This window comes from Haliotis rufescens, unplaced genomic scaffold, assembly GCF_023055435.1.
Source record: "Haliotis rufescens isolate VD_foot unplaced genomic scaffold, xgHalRufe1.0.p SCAF_8, whole genome shotgun sequence".
NCBI lineage: Eukaryota > Metazoa > Mollusca > Gastropoda > Lepetellida > Haliotidae > Haliotis > Haliotis rufescens.
The window spans coordinates 28,789,433-28,805,839 of NW_025964372.1; the positions used below are offsets into that span (position 1 = coordinate 28,789,433).

The window sequence follows — 16,407 nt, forward strand, 5'->3', positions numbered from 1 at the left end:
TGAATGTGGCTGTATGCCTAGCTCCCGGTCAAAAGAGACATGTTGATTGGATGTTGGTTTCAAGTTAATGGACAGTTTTCCGGGGTAAAACGGAGTAAAATACAAGAAAGTCTGTGAACCTTCTGAAGTGTTAATGTTAGTGCAAAACCTCGGGGCCTAGATTTTCGAAACGATCTTAGCCCTAAAATTATCGTTAAGGTATCGTAAGGAAATCGTAGGCTATCGTAGCCTATTTTCGAAACTATCGTAGCCCTAAGATATCTTAAGTTTGTCGTAAATCTAAGATAGCCCTATACCTGTCGTAAGTTTATTTTATCCTCATCCAAGATGGCGGTATACTTTGCTCTGGACATTTTTCATGATGAAGATGACAATGATTTGATGACAAGACCGAGGATATTCCGAGACAGAACTCGTCCCCTCGAGACGCTTGACGACTTCGAGCTATTTCCCCGCTACAGATAGGTGTCGTAGCTCTGAGCGATCTGCGACAGGTTTACGATTGATTCGAAAATCTATCTTATCTTAGTCTTAAGATATCTTATTTTTGAACGTAAGTAGTTAAGATTTATCTTAGCTAAGATCGTTTCGAAAATCTAGGCCCTGTTTGATGTGCTATATATTAAATACATTAATGCGATCGTGGTATAATTTGTGCGTTTTTCTATCCGAAAATGTCTCTACGAGGATGTCAATAACGTCACAAATACGTTGTGGTAGAGCTGTGGTGGAGCTGTGGTGGAGCTGTGGTGGCGTTGTGGTGGCGTTGTGGTGGAGCTGTGGTGGAGCTGTGGTGGGGCTGTGGTGGAGCTGTGATGGAGCTGTGGTGGCGTTGTGGTGGAGCTGTGGTGGAGCTGTGGTGGGGCTGTGGTGGAGCTGTGGTGGAGCTGTGGTGGCGTTGTGGTGGAGCTGTGGTGGAGCTGTGGTGGAGCTGTGATGGAGCTGTGGTGGCGTTGTGGTGGAGCTGTGGTGGAGCTGTGGTGGGGCTGTGGTGGAGCTGTGGTGGAGCTGTGGTGGCGTTGTGGTGGAGCTGTGGTGGAGCTGTGGTGGAGCTGTGGTGGAGCTGTGGTGGCGTTGTGGTGGAGCTGTGGTGGAGCTGTGGTGGAGCTGTGGTGGAGCTGTGGTGGCGTTGTGGTGGAGCTGTGGTGGAGCTGTGGTGGAGCTGTGGTGGAGCTGTGGTGGCGTTGTGGTGGAGCTGTGATGGAGCTGTGGTGGGGCTGTGGTGGAGCTGTGGTGGCGCTGTGGTGGAGCTGTGGTGGCGTTGTGGTGGAGCTGTGGTGGAGCTGTGGTGGGGCTGTGGTGGAGCTGTGGTGGCGCTGTGGTGGAGCTGTGGTGGCGTTGTGGTGGAGCTGTGGTGGAGCTGTGGTGGAGCTGTGGTGGCGTTGTGGTGGAGCTGTGGTGGAGCTGTGGTGGAGCTGTGGTGGAGCTGTGGTGGCGTTGTGGTGGAGCTGTGGTGGAGCTGTGGTGGAGCTGTGGTGGCGTTGTGGTGGAGCTGTGGTGGAGCTGTGGTGGCGTTGTGGTGGAGCTGTGGTGGAGCTGTGATGGAGCTGTGGTGGCGTTGTGGTGGAGCTGTGGTGGAGCTGTGATGGAGCTGTGGTGGCGTTGTGGTGGCGTTGTGGTGGAGCTGTGATGGAGCTGTGGTGGCGTTGTGGTGGAGCTGTGGTTGAGCTGTAGTGGAGCTGTGGTGGCGCTGTGGTGGAGCTGTGGTGGCGTTGTGGTGGCGTTGTGGTGGAGCTGTGGTGGAGCTGTGGTGGCGTTGTGGTGGAGCTGTGGTGGAGTTGTGGTAGAGCTGTGGTGGCGTTGTGGTGGAGCTGTGGTGGAGCTGTGGTGGAGCTGTGGTGGAGCTGTGGAGGAGCTGTGGTGGCGTTGTGGTGGAGCTGTGGTGGAGCTGTGGTGGAGCTGTGGTGGAGCTGTGGTGGAGCTGTGGTAGAGCTGTGGTGGCGTTGTGGTGGAGCTGTGGTGGAGCTGTGGTGGAGCTGTGGTGGAGCTGTGGTAGAGCTGTGGTGGCGTTGTGGTGGAGCTGTGGTGGAGCTGTGGTGGAGCTGTGGTGGAGCGATGGTGGAGCTGTAGTGGGTTTGGGTTTGGTATGTTTCAAAGGTGTATGTCATCCTACGTTTGAACAGCTCTATGGTACAAGACTCGGTGCTTCATGTCCCTTCTCCCCTAATCCAGTACAACCTCACAGATGTAGTCGTAGTTAGCTGCACAGTACTGGTCTTCCCACTGTAACTCCTGTGACGGGTTCTTCCTATGGTAAATGCCACACTCTTCCTGAGCACTGTCCTGTGAACCGGGAGCCCAGTTTTCATATCCCGAGATTTGACTACCGTCAGCCCATCGAGGAGTGCCCTCGCTCTCATAGTCAACCATCCCGAAGAAGACAAACAGCATGCCACCTGAAGACAGAAGGAATTTAAAGTAGCCATGTTGGCAACAATACTTCCTTACAACGTTTTGTGTAAAGACGGACCTGCCAATGATTAGATACTATTTGGTCACGGTGTTTGTTTCTCCTGTGCTTTGCTTGTGCAGAGAGTTTAGAATGCACCTACATATAAACACCTGGGAAAGTGTAAGTGAGTGAGTTTGGTTTTACGCCGCTTTTTAGCAATATTCCAGCAATATCACGACGGGGGACACCAGAAATGGGCTTCACACATTGTAACCATGTCGGGATTCGAACCCGGGTCTTCGGCGTGACGAGCGAACGCTTTAACCACTAGGCTACCCGACCGCCCCACCTGGGTAAGAGTTAAGCACCGCAAATGATATACATATTTCAATTATATCAGTTTCAATGTAAGTCGTATCCTGTTTTCATTTTCAGACGAAACACATTTATCTCGTTCACATGAGACAAAACGTGCCATAGACATTTTTTCAAACGAGATCGGTGTCATTTGAAAATATTTCCAAAGGTAGCATTGAAGTTCGGGATTGAATTTAACAGCTAAACGTGTTTAGGGTCTAAACGATTGGGAACCCGTGCTCCAAGGAAATTGAAACATAGAAAATGAGTTCAAGAAACCTAGTGTGTTCAATAAATGTGATGCAGTTTCGTCAATTGTCCTATTGAATTGCCAAGATGACAAATGTTTGCCTACTTAGTGATTGTTGATATTTCATTTTACAATTTACTCCATCACGCATGCGGATGTACTCAGGGCAAAGCATACAAAAGTAGTTGTCATAGAAACGTGTGAACAACATGCAAAATGTGTTCAATATATTGGGTCAACATTTGGCAGAGCACACGTATCGACACAAGTCCCACGGAAATTTAGCACAAATGTTAACCTCGTCAGTAAAATAAAAATTGGATATGGTGCCATCTCATATTTGACCTACTGTGACCTTGGCAGACATTTCTGTCAAAATGGCGCCCATTCCACACGTTCCAGAGACAAAAACACAACATATTTGTGGAACCATAACCATAATCGTTCCCCAAGAGTTCACAGAAAACATACATATAAGCTAGTATCATTTCAACTGCATATTTCGACTTATACAGCTTAAGAGATAGTATAAATGCTAAATGTTTGGATTTTCCCCCAGGTAGATAACTTATCTACATATGTCCTCTAAAGTTAAGGGGGCGGACGGGTAGCCTAGTGGTTAAAGCGTTCGCTCGTCACGCCGAAGACCCGGGTTCCATTCCCGACATGGGTACAATGTGTGAAGCCCATTTCTGGTGTCCCCCGCCGTGATATTGCTGGAATATTGCTAAAAGCGGCGTAAAACTCAGTCACTCACTCACTCTAAAGTTTAGTTGATGAGGCCTATGACACAATCTGTTCCTGTCGTTGTACAAACTGACTTGTCAAAATGTGTTATTTGCAGATGATATCTTGAACTCTCATGGCCAAATGACGGGGATGGTATAACAATGCATTGGTGTGACATTGAGCTAAATTTCAAAATAATTCCAACCTTTCATACAGCAAATTAACACGAGATCAGAAGAGGAGCAGTGCTGATGTTGGTGGGAAGAAAGCACGTGGTGCCTGGCACCAAAGCCAACATAACCATGGATAATGTGTGTTTCTTAAACCATCAAATACATCTCATCCACTGCATGAGGAAATGACCAAAATGAACATCTAGAGACTTCGTAGATGCTGCTTGATGATCTTATCTTAGCAAAGGTAGCAAACGTCTAGGGACCTTCTGGCTGGTGAGGCAAAGTACCACTCTGAGTGTTTGATCGTCCTGTATAACAATGTCAGACATTCAGACATAAAACATGATCTGGGAGGGTAAAAAAATAGAGGCCATTTATGCCAAAACATTATGCAGAAATTGCGGAATTTGTTGAAGACGCACTTACTGACAGAGAGCTGTACAGTGACAGACTTTCACAACTTTATAGTGATTCTCCATCAGTACACTCAACAAGGTTTAAACATCGCATTCATTTTAGTCGTAGGCCTTCAAAAGAAGGAAGCGACCCTCTTTTAGTTTCCCACGGTGATGTTGGTACAGCTTTGAGGAAGGCCATTCACACTGATGGCAATGCATTCGTCCTTTCTCAGGCAGCAAGAATAGTGCGGAAAGAAATGATCAAATCATCAACATCTTTTGATGCCAATTTTTCCGAAGACTGTTAAGTTGAAGCAGTTCCTTCGGCTTTGCTCACCCTCGTGGCCGTGGTTCAGTATGGAGCGAGTATTACCGCACAGCCGGTTGAACCATCGAACCAAGCACTCCTAGCATGTGTCAGTTACTACATTTGACACAACAAGACATACGCCAACGAAAATGCAACCAATACTCCATAACAAGCTTCGAAGGCCTCCTTTGCCTGTGTATCTAGGGATCCTCCTTCACAACAAGACACACAAGCGTGAACTGGTTGAAAAACTCTTGAAGATTGAACACAGTGTGTCCAACCGACTTGAAGATTGGTTTGTTTAACAACATATGTGGACAACATCAATCATCAAACACGTGCTGAGAAAAGTTCAATCAATGGGATAAGGACCTCAGTATTCCAGCATTTTGACAACACTGACCTGATCGTGCTTTGAACCTGTAAGGACTCTTGAAGAAACCATTGGCAACGATTATATCATCATCAGTCAGTCAAGGAAGAGGCTACCCAGATTGCAAGCTTCTTATACCTATGTGCAACCTTTGTCTGATTTAAAGTTCTCTTGCCTGTTACCGAAACTGTTGGGCCAGGGAAGTCTGCTTGCGATCTAAAGTCTCCAGCTGTACAGTTGGAGTACAAGTGGCTTGGACGCTTGAGTAATGCTGTACAAACAGGAACGGATTCCACCAACAGCTGTCCATGCCAGTCAAGAGAATCAAACTGATACACCAGCTACAAAATCTTTCTAACTGCCACTGTTCCAGGTAGACGCCGTGACAGCATCTTCCCGAGGCAAGAGAGTTAACTGATTATAAAAGTCCAGTTTCCTCCCTTGCCGAACTAAACTGGTCTTATGGAGTTACATTTTGCCTGGACTAACGAGTCTATGAATAGTCCAATGAAAATCGCGCAACGAAATTGTAATCCGGTTTGTAAACTGTCGTGTAGATTTCGGTCGATTGCAGGATTTGCAAAGCATGTGTACCGCCAACTCGTTGTCAACATATAATTTCCAAATCTTTACATGTTTTTAATCAAGGTGCTCACGTGATTTGATGAACTTCGCGATGTAGGACCCGTATTATCACAATATGGATCTTGATTATCGATTAGCGGTCGTCATTGCGCTAAAAGCAAGCTTACATATTTACAGAGTGAAAATGAAAAACTTGCGATTTCAACAATGTCAACTTCAACAAATTGTATTAAAGGATTCTTCTAAACGTTAAGTTGTGTTTGTGAACATATGTTTTAAAACAACAGTCAGTGTCAAATGCAAACATTGGAAACCTCGAAGTGACTAGTGTTTTTGCAGCACCAAGTTACGGAACGAACTTCCACTTACTGTTCACAAGTGTATGAAAACCACGACAGGGCCCATGCTCTCGGGGACCGCCTCCGTGGTCTAGTGGTAGAGCGTCCGCCCGGAGAGCGGAAGGTCCGGGGTTCGATCCCCGGCCGCGTCATACCAAAAGACGTTAAAAGATGGTACTTGTTGTTACCCTGTCTGGCGCTCGGCATTAAGGGGCTAAAACAAGGACTGGTCGGCTCGGAGTCAGTATACTGTGTCTGAGTGGGGTATTCATGTTAAACTGCGGCATGGTATCTCAGTGAGCTAGCACTATAAATTGGCATCAGTCCGGACTAGTACAAGAAGACACACACACACACACACACACACACACACACACGTGCATGCATGTCGCTATATAAGTGCGATAATCTTGGACGCGACGTTAAACCAAACCTGACCACCATGCTCTCGGTGTAACAGCAGGAACACCTGTTGGGTCGACACCGGTTCGGGTTTTAGTTTGCCGTTCAACATACTAACGACACTCATGATTCTCCGAATCGCGTTTCACTGTGACATCCAGAGTAATTGACCTCAAAACGAAATATATGGTGTTGTTCCACCATAACGTGTTCATTATGTATTCCCGTGAACTCGTACCGACCTCCATCTTTTAGTTATTGGATTTCATTGTCAGAAATAGCCTCAGCTCGACAAGGTAGGTTTCCTTTCCCTTGTTTCTTTCATGATTTAGTTTTAGATTTAATGACATCCCTTAATTTCGAAACGTATTTGGAATCTGAAAGAGTAAAGCCATAGTTATTTCCTTCAAATGTCGTTCCAAACTTCCCCTTAATCCAACAAGTTAGCTAAAGTCTTCTCACCCAAACCAAAAATTTACATCAGGACATATTCAGTTCAAAGGGAAGGATGTTTTCACTGGGCGTTGCTAATTCAGTTTATCGGCAAGGAAGGATCTCACAACTTTCATGTTCAGGGCGGTCTTTTTGATTGTGTTGACATTTTCATTGTCCTCCAAGAATTGGCTTGGCTTGGCAATGTCACTGTCGTTGACTTCTACAAACCTATTGGCTTGGCTTGGCTTGGCTATGTCCGGGGTGTCGTAAGGACAATCCAGGAAATTGTCAGTCGCTCAAAGGACAGATTTTGGTGAGGGGGTATGGCAGACGTTGAAGAAACTTTTTTTATTGGGAGAAAATATAGCCAATGATCATGGACTTGTAGCTCACCTATCTCTGTTTTGACAACAAAAACGTTGAACCAGTTCAATGGTTGTATAATGTTTACAACACTTCCAAACAGATTCCCTTCGATCTTGACTAGATCATTCACTTTATCGGAGATAGAATTCCCGTCTTGTTTGTTTACGTTTCATGTACTACGATTTGGTTGGTTGGTTTGTTGTTTAACGCCGCACTCAGCAATATTCCAGCTATATGACGGCGGTCTGTAAATAATAGAGTCTGGGTCAGACCATCCAGTGATTAATATCATGAGCATCGATCCACGCAATTGGGATCGATGACATGCATCAACCAAGTCAGCGAGCCTGACCACCCGATCCCGTCAGTCGCCTTTTACGACAAGCATATTCACCTTTTACGGCAAGCATGGGTTGCTGAAGACCTATTCTACCCCGGAATCTTCACGGGTCTCCATGTACTACAAGGCAGCAGACGATTATTCAAGCAAATTTGATGTTCTGTGAAATCCTATCAATTTATATGTTTTGTGTATATCATAAGAGTTGTCATCAAGTGTAAACAATTTTCCTAATTGGAAAATAAAAACAATACATTCAGGAGAGTGTTTTCTGTTCTAGACATGAGGCCTAGTGTGTGTTGATATCTATCGTTGCTACATAAAATAACATTCAACACACTGACTCTAATAAGTGCAATAATCTGCTGGTATAAATTTGTCCCATAAGAAATAGTATCATTATCCGTTGATAAAACTTATCTCGGAAAAATAGTACAAACAAACTTTTTTCTCCAAATATTTATCATGTTTATAACTACAAGGTTCTGTTTTATAAGAAAATATGACAATGGGCCAACACGCATGTATATCAACAACATACTTGCACTCTACCAACCAATCATATTTATTCGAACATTTGTATTTGTATATTCACTAATGAAATTGATTAGTTTATTGAATGCGGTATTTATTGGTTGTACATAAGACAATCGTTGGCTGAAAATTTATTGATTTTTGTGACTGAATACCGCGTTCTTCCACTTTGCATAAATGGTCAGTGATCAAGATATGGATTTCAGTTAATGGTGACACCTCGTCAACTGACGGTAGAATATTGATATGGTTGATTGCTGTTTTCGGGTGTTGATTAATCCCAACCGGAGCTAGTATAGTAGCAATAAAATCACATTATAACCACATACATACCAGGAATAAATGGACATACTGACATCCTCGCGTGACCCTGATCTCGTCTCAGCGGTATGTTTATTTACAATGTCGACAAGGTCTTTCAGCTGAACGGTCATAAAACTGGACAGCTTACTAATTAAGAAAATTGCTTCAATGAAGCTTATTGACACAAGTGGCATGGTGATTTGTCATTGAGTGACGTGGTAACATGCCCTACCGGGTCTGATATACAACGTCAAGACGTTTTGCTTCTTTGATTTGAAAAAAACTGTTTTATGGGCAGTGACGTCATGAGTCAAATATTTAACATTTTCAAGGTTGATGTTTTTCCTCCTCGCTCAACCATATTTCTGAGCCCATAATTCCGTAACTTTTGTTGTTGATCCGGGCATTGTTTCGTTTATACATTTTCCCTCTACATCCAGCCAATTTGTGTCCAAAGACTATATTCAGCAAGACTTTAATTGGTCTGGCCCTATTTGAAATATGAATCTTAAGAACATCTATGTGATCTTAAGAACAAAGTATCATAGGATCACAATCCTGGCCAGGAGGAATTCAATTTGAACTCTTTGTTAACTTTGAACTAACCATCAAAAATCTTAAACAGTGCAATGACAGGAATTTTTCTAAATTTCCTTATACTCTGCTTCTTTGAATACGTTATTTTACCTGTTTGCCTTGAAATTATTTCACATTCTTTTATCTGCTGAGTAGAAACCCTATAATTGATATGCATATTTTATTCATAATATCTATATGGCAATGCCTCTGTAGTTATATGCGTCTTCCGTCGAGCCATATTTATGTAATGGGAATGTAAGTCCAATATGCCATAATCCAGGTAATTGACCTGTCTCAATAATATTGTTGAAAGGGTGCTTATAAAAGGGTAATAACACACCTTCTTCGCCTCTGTATTTACTTATACCTTTCTGAGAAAAATGGGTGAAGGTTGTTCGATTGATATCAGCAAACAGCTGTCCACTGGAGTTATCGATCCTTCAATGACGATGCCTCCAAACTATGTAAACACGATGAGAGGGTGTCGATTTCATCTTGTCCACACACAAAATATCACAGATGAATAGATCACCTTGGAGTGTGATAATGAAATAATGTAAATTGACTATTTACACTATTTTATGTTTACCTTTACTCACACAGAAGGAGGTAGAATAAGGCCTCTTTCGGACCACCGGAAATGAATTATTGGCATGAACATTATCATTCGATATGGCTGATAACTAGTCTTTTTCTTTCTTACACTAAGTATTGCAAGATTTGGACAACTGACATGACATGATTAAAATGGATGCAAAAGAGACAATCTAAGATGATTTTACCATACATTTATGCTGTTTTGGTTACATCCTTAGAAAATCACCATGATCAGAGACTTGCTCAAATATTAATAACTCGCCCGTGAAACGCTAAAATCAACGACCGCCTCCGTGGTCTAGTGGTAGAGCGTTCGCCCGGAGAGCGGAAGGTCCGGGGTTCGATCCCCGGCCGCGTCATACCAAAAGACGTTAAAAGATGGTACTTGTTGTTACCCTGTCTGGCGCTCGGCATTAATGGGCTAAAACAAGGACTGGTCGGCTTGGAGTCAGTATACTGTGTCTGAGTGGGGTAATCATGTTAAACTGCGGCATGGTATCTCAGTGAGCTAGCACTATAAATCGGCATTAGTCGGGACTAGTACAAGCAGCCACACAAACACACACACGTACATACACGTCGCTATATAAGTGCAATAATCTTGGACGCGACGTTAAACCCCATTTCACCTCACCTCACCTCTAAAATCAACCTTATTGACACATTTTCACAGAACGCTTACAAAACGTGCTTTCATTAGTATCAGACATGCGGTTGTTGAAATGATCAAAGTTTAATTCTTCTCATTCAAATAAACACATCTGATAACTTCCATAATGATGGAAAAGGTTCTCCTCATTTCCTTCATGCATAACCCATCGGCAAATATAGGCCCTTGTCATTCAGTACGTTAACGCCAAAGAATAATCTGTCCCGCTTATCTGCCAAAATAAATCCACTGGGCATGAAAGGCAAAGTGGTGATACATATTACAGTAAACTACGGTTATAACGAACTCAAAGGGACTACTAATTTTAGTTCGTTATAACCGTAGTTCGTTATAAGTACATATACAGCATGACTACAGCAAGTAGTCGGGACCAAAAAGTAAGTTCGTTATATCCGTCAGTTCGTTATAAGCGTGTTCGTTATAACCGTAGTTTACTGTATGTGAATGAATCACTAAAAATCAGTGATGGCACCAGGTGTTGGCCAAAAGGGACGTCATTTCCTGCTCTACTGGCAGCACCCACATTCACACGATTTTCATAAAACATAAACTAGTAATGCTCCTGGCATACAACGGTGGCATTTAAGCAGTCGAGTCTAGACAAGACAATCCAGTGATCTCGAGTAACTATACGCGGCGTTGTGGTGCACACCACGCTGTCGACCAAGCTACCAGACCTGATCATCAAGTCATATCTTTTAAACTTGACCCATGTGCACAAAAAACGAGAGAGAGAGAGAGAGAGAGAGAGAGAGAGAGAGAGAGAGAGAGAGAGAGAGAGTTGTGTTTAACGTCGCTTTTAACAGTATTACAGTTATATCGCGGCGTGTCAGCTTAATGTGGGAGGAAAGCCCGAAGTGATGCAGGTCACGGACGTTTACCACTTCAGTGAAACCCACGAGCGCGGGTATGGTGCTGACAAACCTAGAAACATAATCGAGGCGAACCGGGATTCGAGCCCACAATCATAGTTCTGGCGTGCCCAAGGGACGCAACTCTTGCGAATCGCGGCGCCTTAGACGACCGGGCCACCCGTGCCCCCTGCACAAAACGAAGGTGGTAAGGTTGTTGTAGGTAAAGGACTGTAAGGGTAGCACGTTTAGTGTTCAGGTATTTGATGCTTTGCACATAGGTGTGCTTGTATTCTTATCACCAAGGTAGCTCCGGAGTATTTGGGGCAAGGAAGTTGCAGTGATCATTTTATCGGTTATGGTGAACGTCAATAGATCGAAAAAGATCGAAATCCTCCTTTCATCTTTCCAACATACCCTGCATCTTGTGAGATTACACCGCTATATGTGTATTTGAAATGGGACCGTTGGTTCGATGTGTTTTGATAAACAGGCGTTAACGGCGACGGCTAGGAGGAATATACAAGCCTTAATTGATAGTAAAGTAAGGCGCTGCTTCCCTCACCTGTACATTGTTAGATCGCCGTAGGCTTTGATTGGTGTAATTTCGAGGCCTGAAGTACGAGGGGCGTTCAATGAGTTTTGCAACTTCAATATAAAACCAAGTCGCAGAACATCTTTTGCACTTTTATTTTTCAATACATTTATTCCATTTGTCCTTCAAGCTTTTAAAACCACTTTTATAGAAATCCGCAGATTGGCCCTCTAACGACGCCTCTGTGGCAGCCTTTATGTCCCCATCATCCTGGAAGCGTCTTCCACGTAAGGCAGATTTCATTTGCCGGAACAGGAAATAGTTACTGGGTTGAACAGTTAAATCATCCACCCTACAGCCCAGACTTAGCCCCCAGTGACTATTTGCACATGTTCACGATACAGTCGGAATCGTGCAATCGTCTCTGCTTTTGTCAGAGATTTGTTTTGATAATAGAAAGAGTTTTGTCGGTTTTATTATAATAGATCATATCAATTACTTTCTTTCATTTATGTTGAGAGCGGCCTTAAACAACACACCAACAAACTATAACCATAAGCTGAAACGTTTGTCTATGGCCAATGGGCAAGGAGAGTGGCCGAAAATTTTATTGTGTCTGACCAATGGACAAGACCAATGGACAAAGCCAATGGGCAAGGCCAATGACCGAATACAATTGACTTATTGAATGTCGGATGAAGTATATCCTAAATATACTGTACCAGCGTTATTGTCCTCGATGATCTCTACTATGACGCTGTTTTTATGAGCTGTCTCGACTTGCATCAAACGTCCGCCTTGTTCCTGGCACGCGGCACTAGCTTCATTCCAGGTCAAATGATCTCCGTATCTGTAGCATGTAGACCCGTCACTCGACCATTGGTAGCCGTACAAGATTGGGCAGAAATCTGACAACAGAAGAGTGTGTGAGTGAGTACGTCACTTTTAAAAATATTCAACACAGTGTAAACATGTGGGGAGACGAGTGTCGGACTTGAGTAAGGAGCTAAAGAACTTAATAACCACTACGTCACCCCACCACCGTTTCAACAGATGAAGAAAATAGCCACGACATAAATGAAGAGGTATAAACACAAACATGATATTCTGTTTATGACTGAATTCTTATTCTTTCCAAACCTGCGAAGTCAACAGTAAATACTTAACCCCAGTTTCTAGTACCTGTTAAATTGCCCGTCCGATGACGAATCTCAGATACATCAGAAAGATCAAAAAACGGAATTGGGCGAAAACGAATAAGGTATTTTGTCTAATGACAGAATGCGTTTTGGATATCAATGTGAATTAAATAATTCGTTTGCGCGGAGAAGTTATCGTACATGTAATCAGAAGAAGTCTACTGTAAAGGTGGCAAGGGAAAGGATGTTTGTACGGAGAAGGTCAGACATAGCGTTCGAAGTCTACTGTGTAGGGAACAAGAGGAAGATATCTTGTATGAAGAAGATCATAGTACATGTTGTTAGAAATCTACTATGAAGGTGATAAGAGGAAGAATGCCTGCATGGAGACATCTTCCAGAGGCAAGGGAGTTAACTGACTATAGAAGTCCAGTTCCACTTGGCTGGAATTCCGGAGTTTGGGCTGGACTAACGAGTCTATGCATTGTCCAATCAAAATCGCGTAACGAACTAGACATCCGGTTTATAAACAACATGGATTTCAAGTGCGGAATTCCGTCGACTGCAGGATTTGCAAAGGGTGTGTACCGTCAAATCTTTTCATGTTTCTTATCAAGGTGCTCAAGTGATTTCATACACTTCGAGAGGTAGGACCCGTTTAGAGATAAAGATCTTGGCTATCGATCAGAGCATCTTGACTGGCCGCTGCCATTTTGTTTGAACCAAATTCAACTGAAAAAGAGGTAGAATCTGATGAGTCAATAGGAGGGACATAGAAAGAACATAACTCGCAATAGACACTGGTGGCGCTACAAGAATAATGTGAAGGTGGCAAGAAGAAGCATTCTTGTACGAGGAAGGTCATCGTTCATGGCGTTAGAAGTATACTGTGAAGGTGACAAGAGGAAGCGTTCTTGTAAGGGGAAGGTCATCGTACATGGCGTTAGAAGTATACTGTAAGTTGATCAAGTTGAGAAGTTGGTCGTACATGACGTTAGAGGTCAACTGTGAAGGTGAGAAGGGGTAGAAGTCCTCCATGGAGAAGGTCATCGTACGTGGATTTAGAAGTCTACTGTGAAGGTGACAAGAGGAAGATTGATTGAGCAGAGAACGTCATCGTACATGTAGTTAAAGGTATACTCTGAAGGTGACAAGAGGAGTGGGTGAGTGAGTATGGTTTTACGCCGCTTTTAGCCATATTCCAGCAATATCACGGCGGGGGCCACCAGAAATGGGCTTCACACATTGTACCCATGTCGGGAATCGAACCCGGGTCTTCGGCGTGACGAGCGAACGCTTTAACCACTAGGCTACCCGACCGCCCGGTGACAAGAGGAAGAATGATAGTACGAAGAAGGTCATCGTACATATCGTTAGAAGTCTACTGGGAGGGTGACAAGAGAAAGAATGATAGTACAGAGAAGGTCATCGTACATGTAGTTAAAGGTATACTCTGAAGGTGACAAGAGGAAGAATGATTCCACGGAGGAGGTCATCGTATATGTCGTTAGAAGTCTACTGGGAGGGTGACAAGAGGAAGAATGATAGTACGAAGAAGGTCATCGTACATATCGTTAGTAGTCTACTGGGAGGGTGACAAGAGGAAGAATGATAGTACGGAGAAGGTCATCGTACATGTCGTTAGAGGTCTACTGGGAGGGTGACAAGGGATAGAAAGCCTTCAGGGAGAAGGTCGTCGTACATGGCGTTAAAGTCACTCTGAAAGTGATGAGGGGAAGAATGCTTTTACGGATCCGGAGAAGGCCATCGTGCGTGAATGAGGTTATACGCCGCTTTTAGCAATATTACGACGGGGGATACCAGAAATTTGTTGCACACATTGTACTCGTATTGGGAATAGAACCCGGATCTTCGGCGTAGAGACCTCAGTCATTGGGCTGCCCCACCGCCCCCTTTAACTTCTGAAGCTATAAGGCTCACCTGGATTCCTGTGGTAGACCATGGTTCCTTGCTTTAAGGACAAACCGGCCGCTCCACTTTGATACTGTTTCGGGGCCAAGTAGCACTTCTTCTCCATGTTGTTGTAGAATATAGCCAAACATCCCATATCTTGCAGACAATACATGGAACATTTGGAAACTGAGACCACATCGTCAATAGGTACCAACCCATTGAACATCAAGTTTGTGAAGGCAAGGGTAAACGCGGTCGAGCGTACGCTGGTAGTGGCACTAATCATGTCTTTGCTGCTGTCGAGTTCGAAAGCCTTTGAACAGCTCAAAACATCCACTGTCACTATTGTCCACTGCAGACGTCTTTGCATTGAGTTATACACTGATCAAGGATGTAATGATTATACGAACAATGGTTATATTGAATAAATGACAACGCGCGTCACAAATCAATCTTTACAGCTTGGAATCGATGTGGTCAACGTTTGTGAACCCTTTGAACAACTATAGGCGGGAAATCATTATTACTATCACATAAGTGAGTTTAGCGCCGCTTTGAGCAGTATTTTGCCATATAAAGTCGTGTCAGCTTGACGAAGGACGAAAGACTGAAGTTATGCAAGAAACCTGAGATTTCTATTGGATATCAAAAGGGTTTTGACGTTTTATTGTTATTATTTAGACGTTTACCTCTTTGGTGAAACCCACAAGCATGGATGTGGTCTTTAACAACTTAGAAATGCTATCCGGGCGAATCTTGGCTTCGAACCCATGATCATACGTTCTGATACGCCAAAGAGACGCATCTTTGCACAGAGAATTGAGACACCTTATACCACACGGCAATCCGCTTCCTAAGTAGCGTCAAAGGTAAAACTGGTAAGAGATCTGATTATGCATTAAGTAATAAGTTATCTTGCACGTGTAATAATGATATACAAATTCCTCTGATCATGTTCCTCCCACCACTCTCGTCCTCTTAGATTATCGTTATTATTATTATTGTCATCATCATCATCATCATCATCATCATCATCATCATCATTATTATTATTTGTTGAATGTAGAATAAGGAAAGATGAAACAATATATTTTATCTGCGAAATGACTTTCTTATGTAAAGCAAGCGATGTCAATATAGAATGCAACTAATGGCCAGTTGTATCTTGTTATTCAGAATTACGAGGGGGTGGGGGTGCGGGTCAAACGGGACCCAGATAGTAACATTACTTCCAGAAATAGGTGTCAACGCCAGAGACGATTGTTTGGCGAAACAAATTCCATAGGGCGTAACTGGCAAAACAGTGATGAAACTTATATTCAATGGACCGCTTGAAATCAGTGACGACACCAGGTGTTCGCAAAAGGGCTTAGCAAGTCCTCCTCTCCCTGTGGCACCCGCCCTTCACACAGAAACCATCTATTGCCAGTCTCGGAAAAATTGGCAATGTCAGAAACATAGCATTGTCCTCCAGTTGGAATGTACGTGTTAAAGGTTATGTTTGTCTGGAACATTATCCTCGAGTTTGAAGATACGTGTTAAAGGTTATGTATGTCTGGAACATTGTACTACAGTTAGAATGTACGTGTTAAAGGTCATGTTTGTCTGGAACATTGTCCGTCAGTTGGAAGATACGTGTTGAAGGTTATGTTTGTCTGGAACATAGTCCTGCAGTTGGAATGCACGTGTAAAGGGTATGTCTGGAACATACTCCTACAGTTGAAATGTACGTGTAAAGGGTATGTCTGGAACATACTCCTACAGTTGAAATGTACGTGTTAAAGGTAATATTTGTCTGGAACATTGTCCTACAGTTGGAATGTACGTGTAAAGG

At 43.5% G+C, this 16,407-nt stretch overlaps 2 protein-coding genes across 2 annotated transcripts; both read right to left on the reverse strand.

The window, feature by feature from the left end:
- Positions 1 to 680: 680 nt before the first annotated feature.
- LOC124121605 (extensin-3-like) lies at positions 681 to 2,108 on the reverse strand. Its single transcript, XM_046484629.2, has one exon. The coding sequence runs from the start codon at positions 2,106 to 2,108 to the stop codon at positions 681 to 683; it is 1,428 nt and encodes a 475-aa protein (XP_046340585.2).
- An 18-nt stretch (positions 2,109 to 2,126) lies between these two features.
- On the reverse strand, positions 2,127 to 14,943 carry LOC124121597 (alpha-N-acetylgalactosamine-specific lectin-like). The gene is made up of 3 exons (XM_046484618.2): positions 14,601 to 14,943; positions 12,243 to 12,428; positions 2,127 to 2,396 (listed from the first exon to the last, which is right to left on the reverse strand). The coding sequence occupies exons 1-3, from the start codon at positions 14,941 to 14,943 to the stop codon at positions 2,164 to 2,166; spliced, it is 762 nt and encodes a 253-aa protein (XP_046340574.2). The 3' UTR covers positions 2,127 to 2,163.
- Positions 14,944 to 16,407: the final 1,464 nt, after the last annotated feature.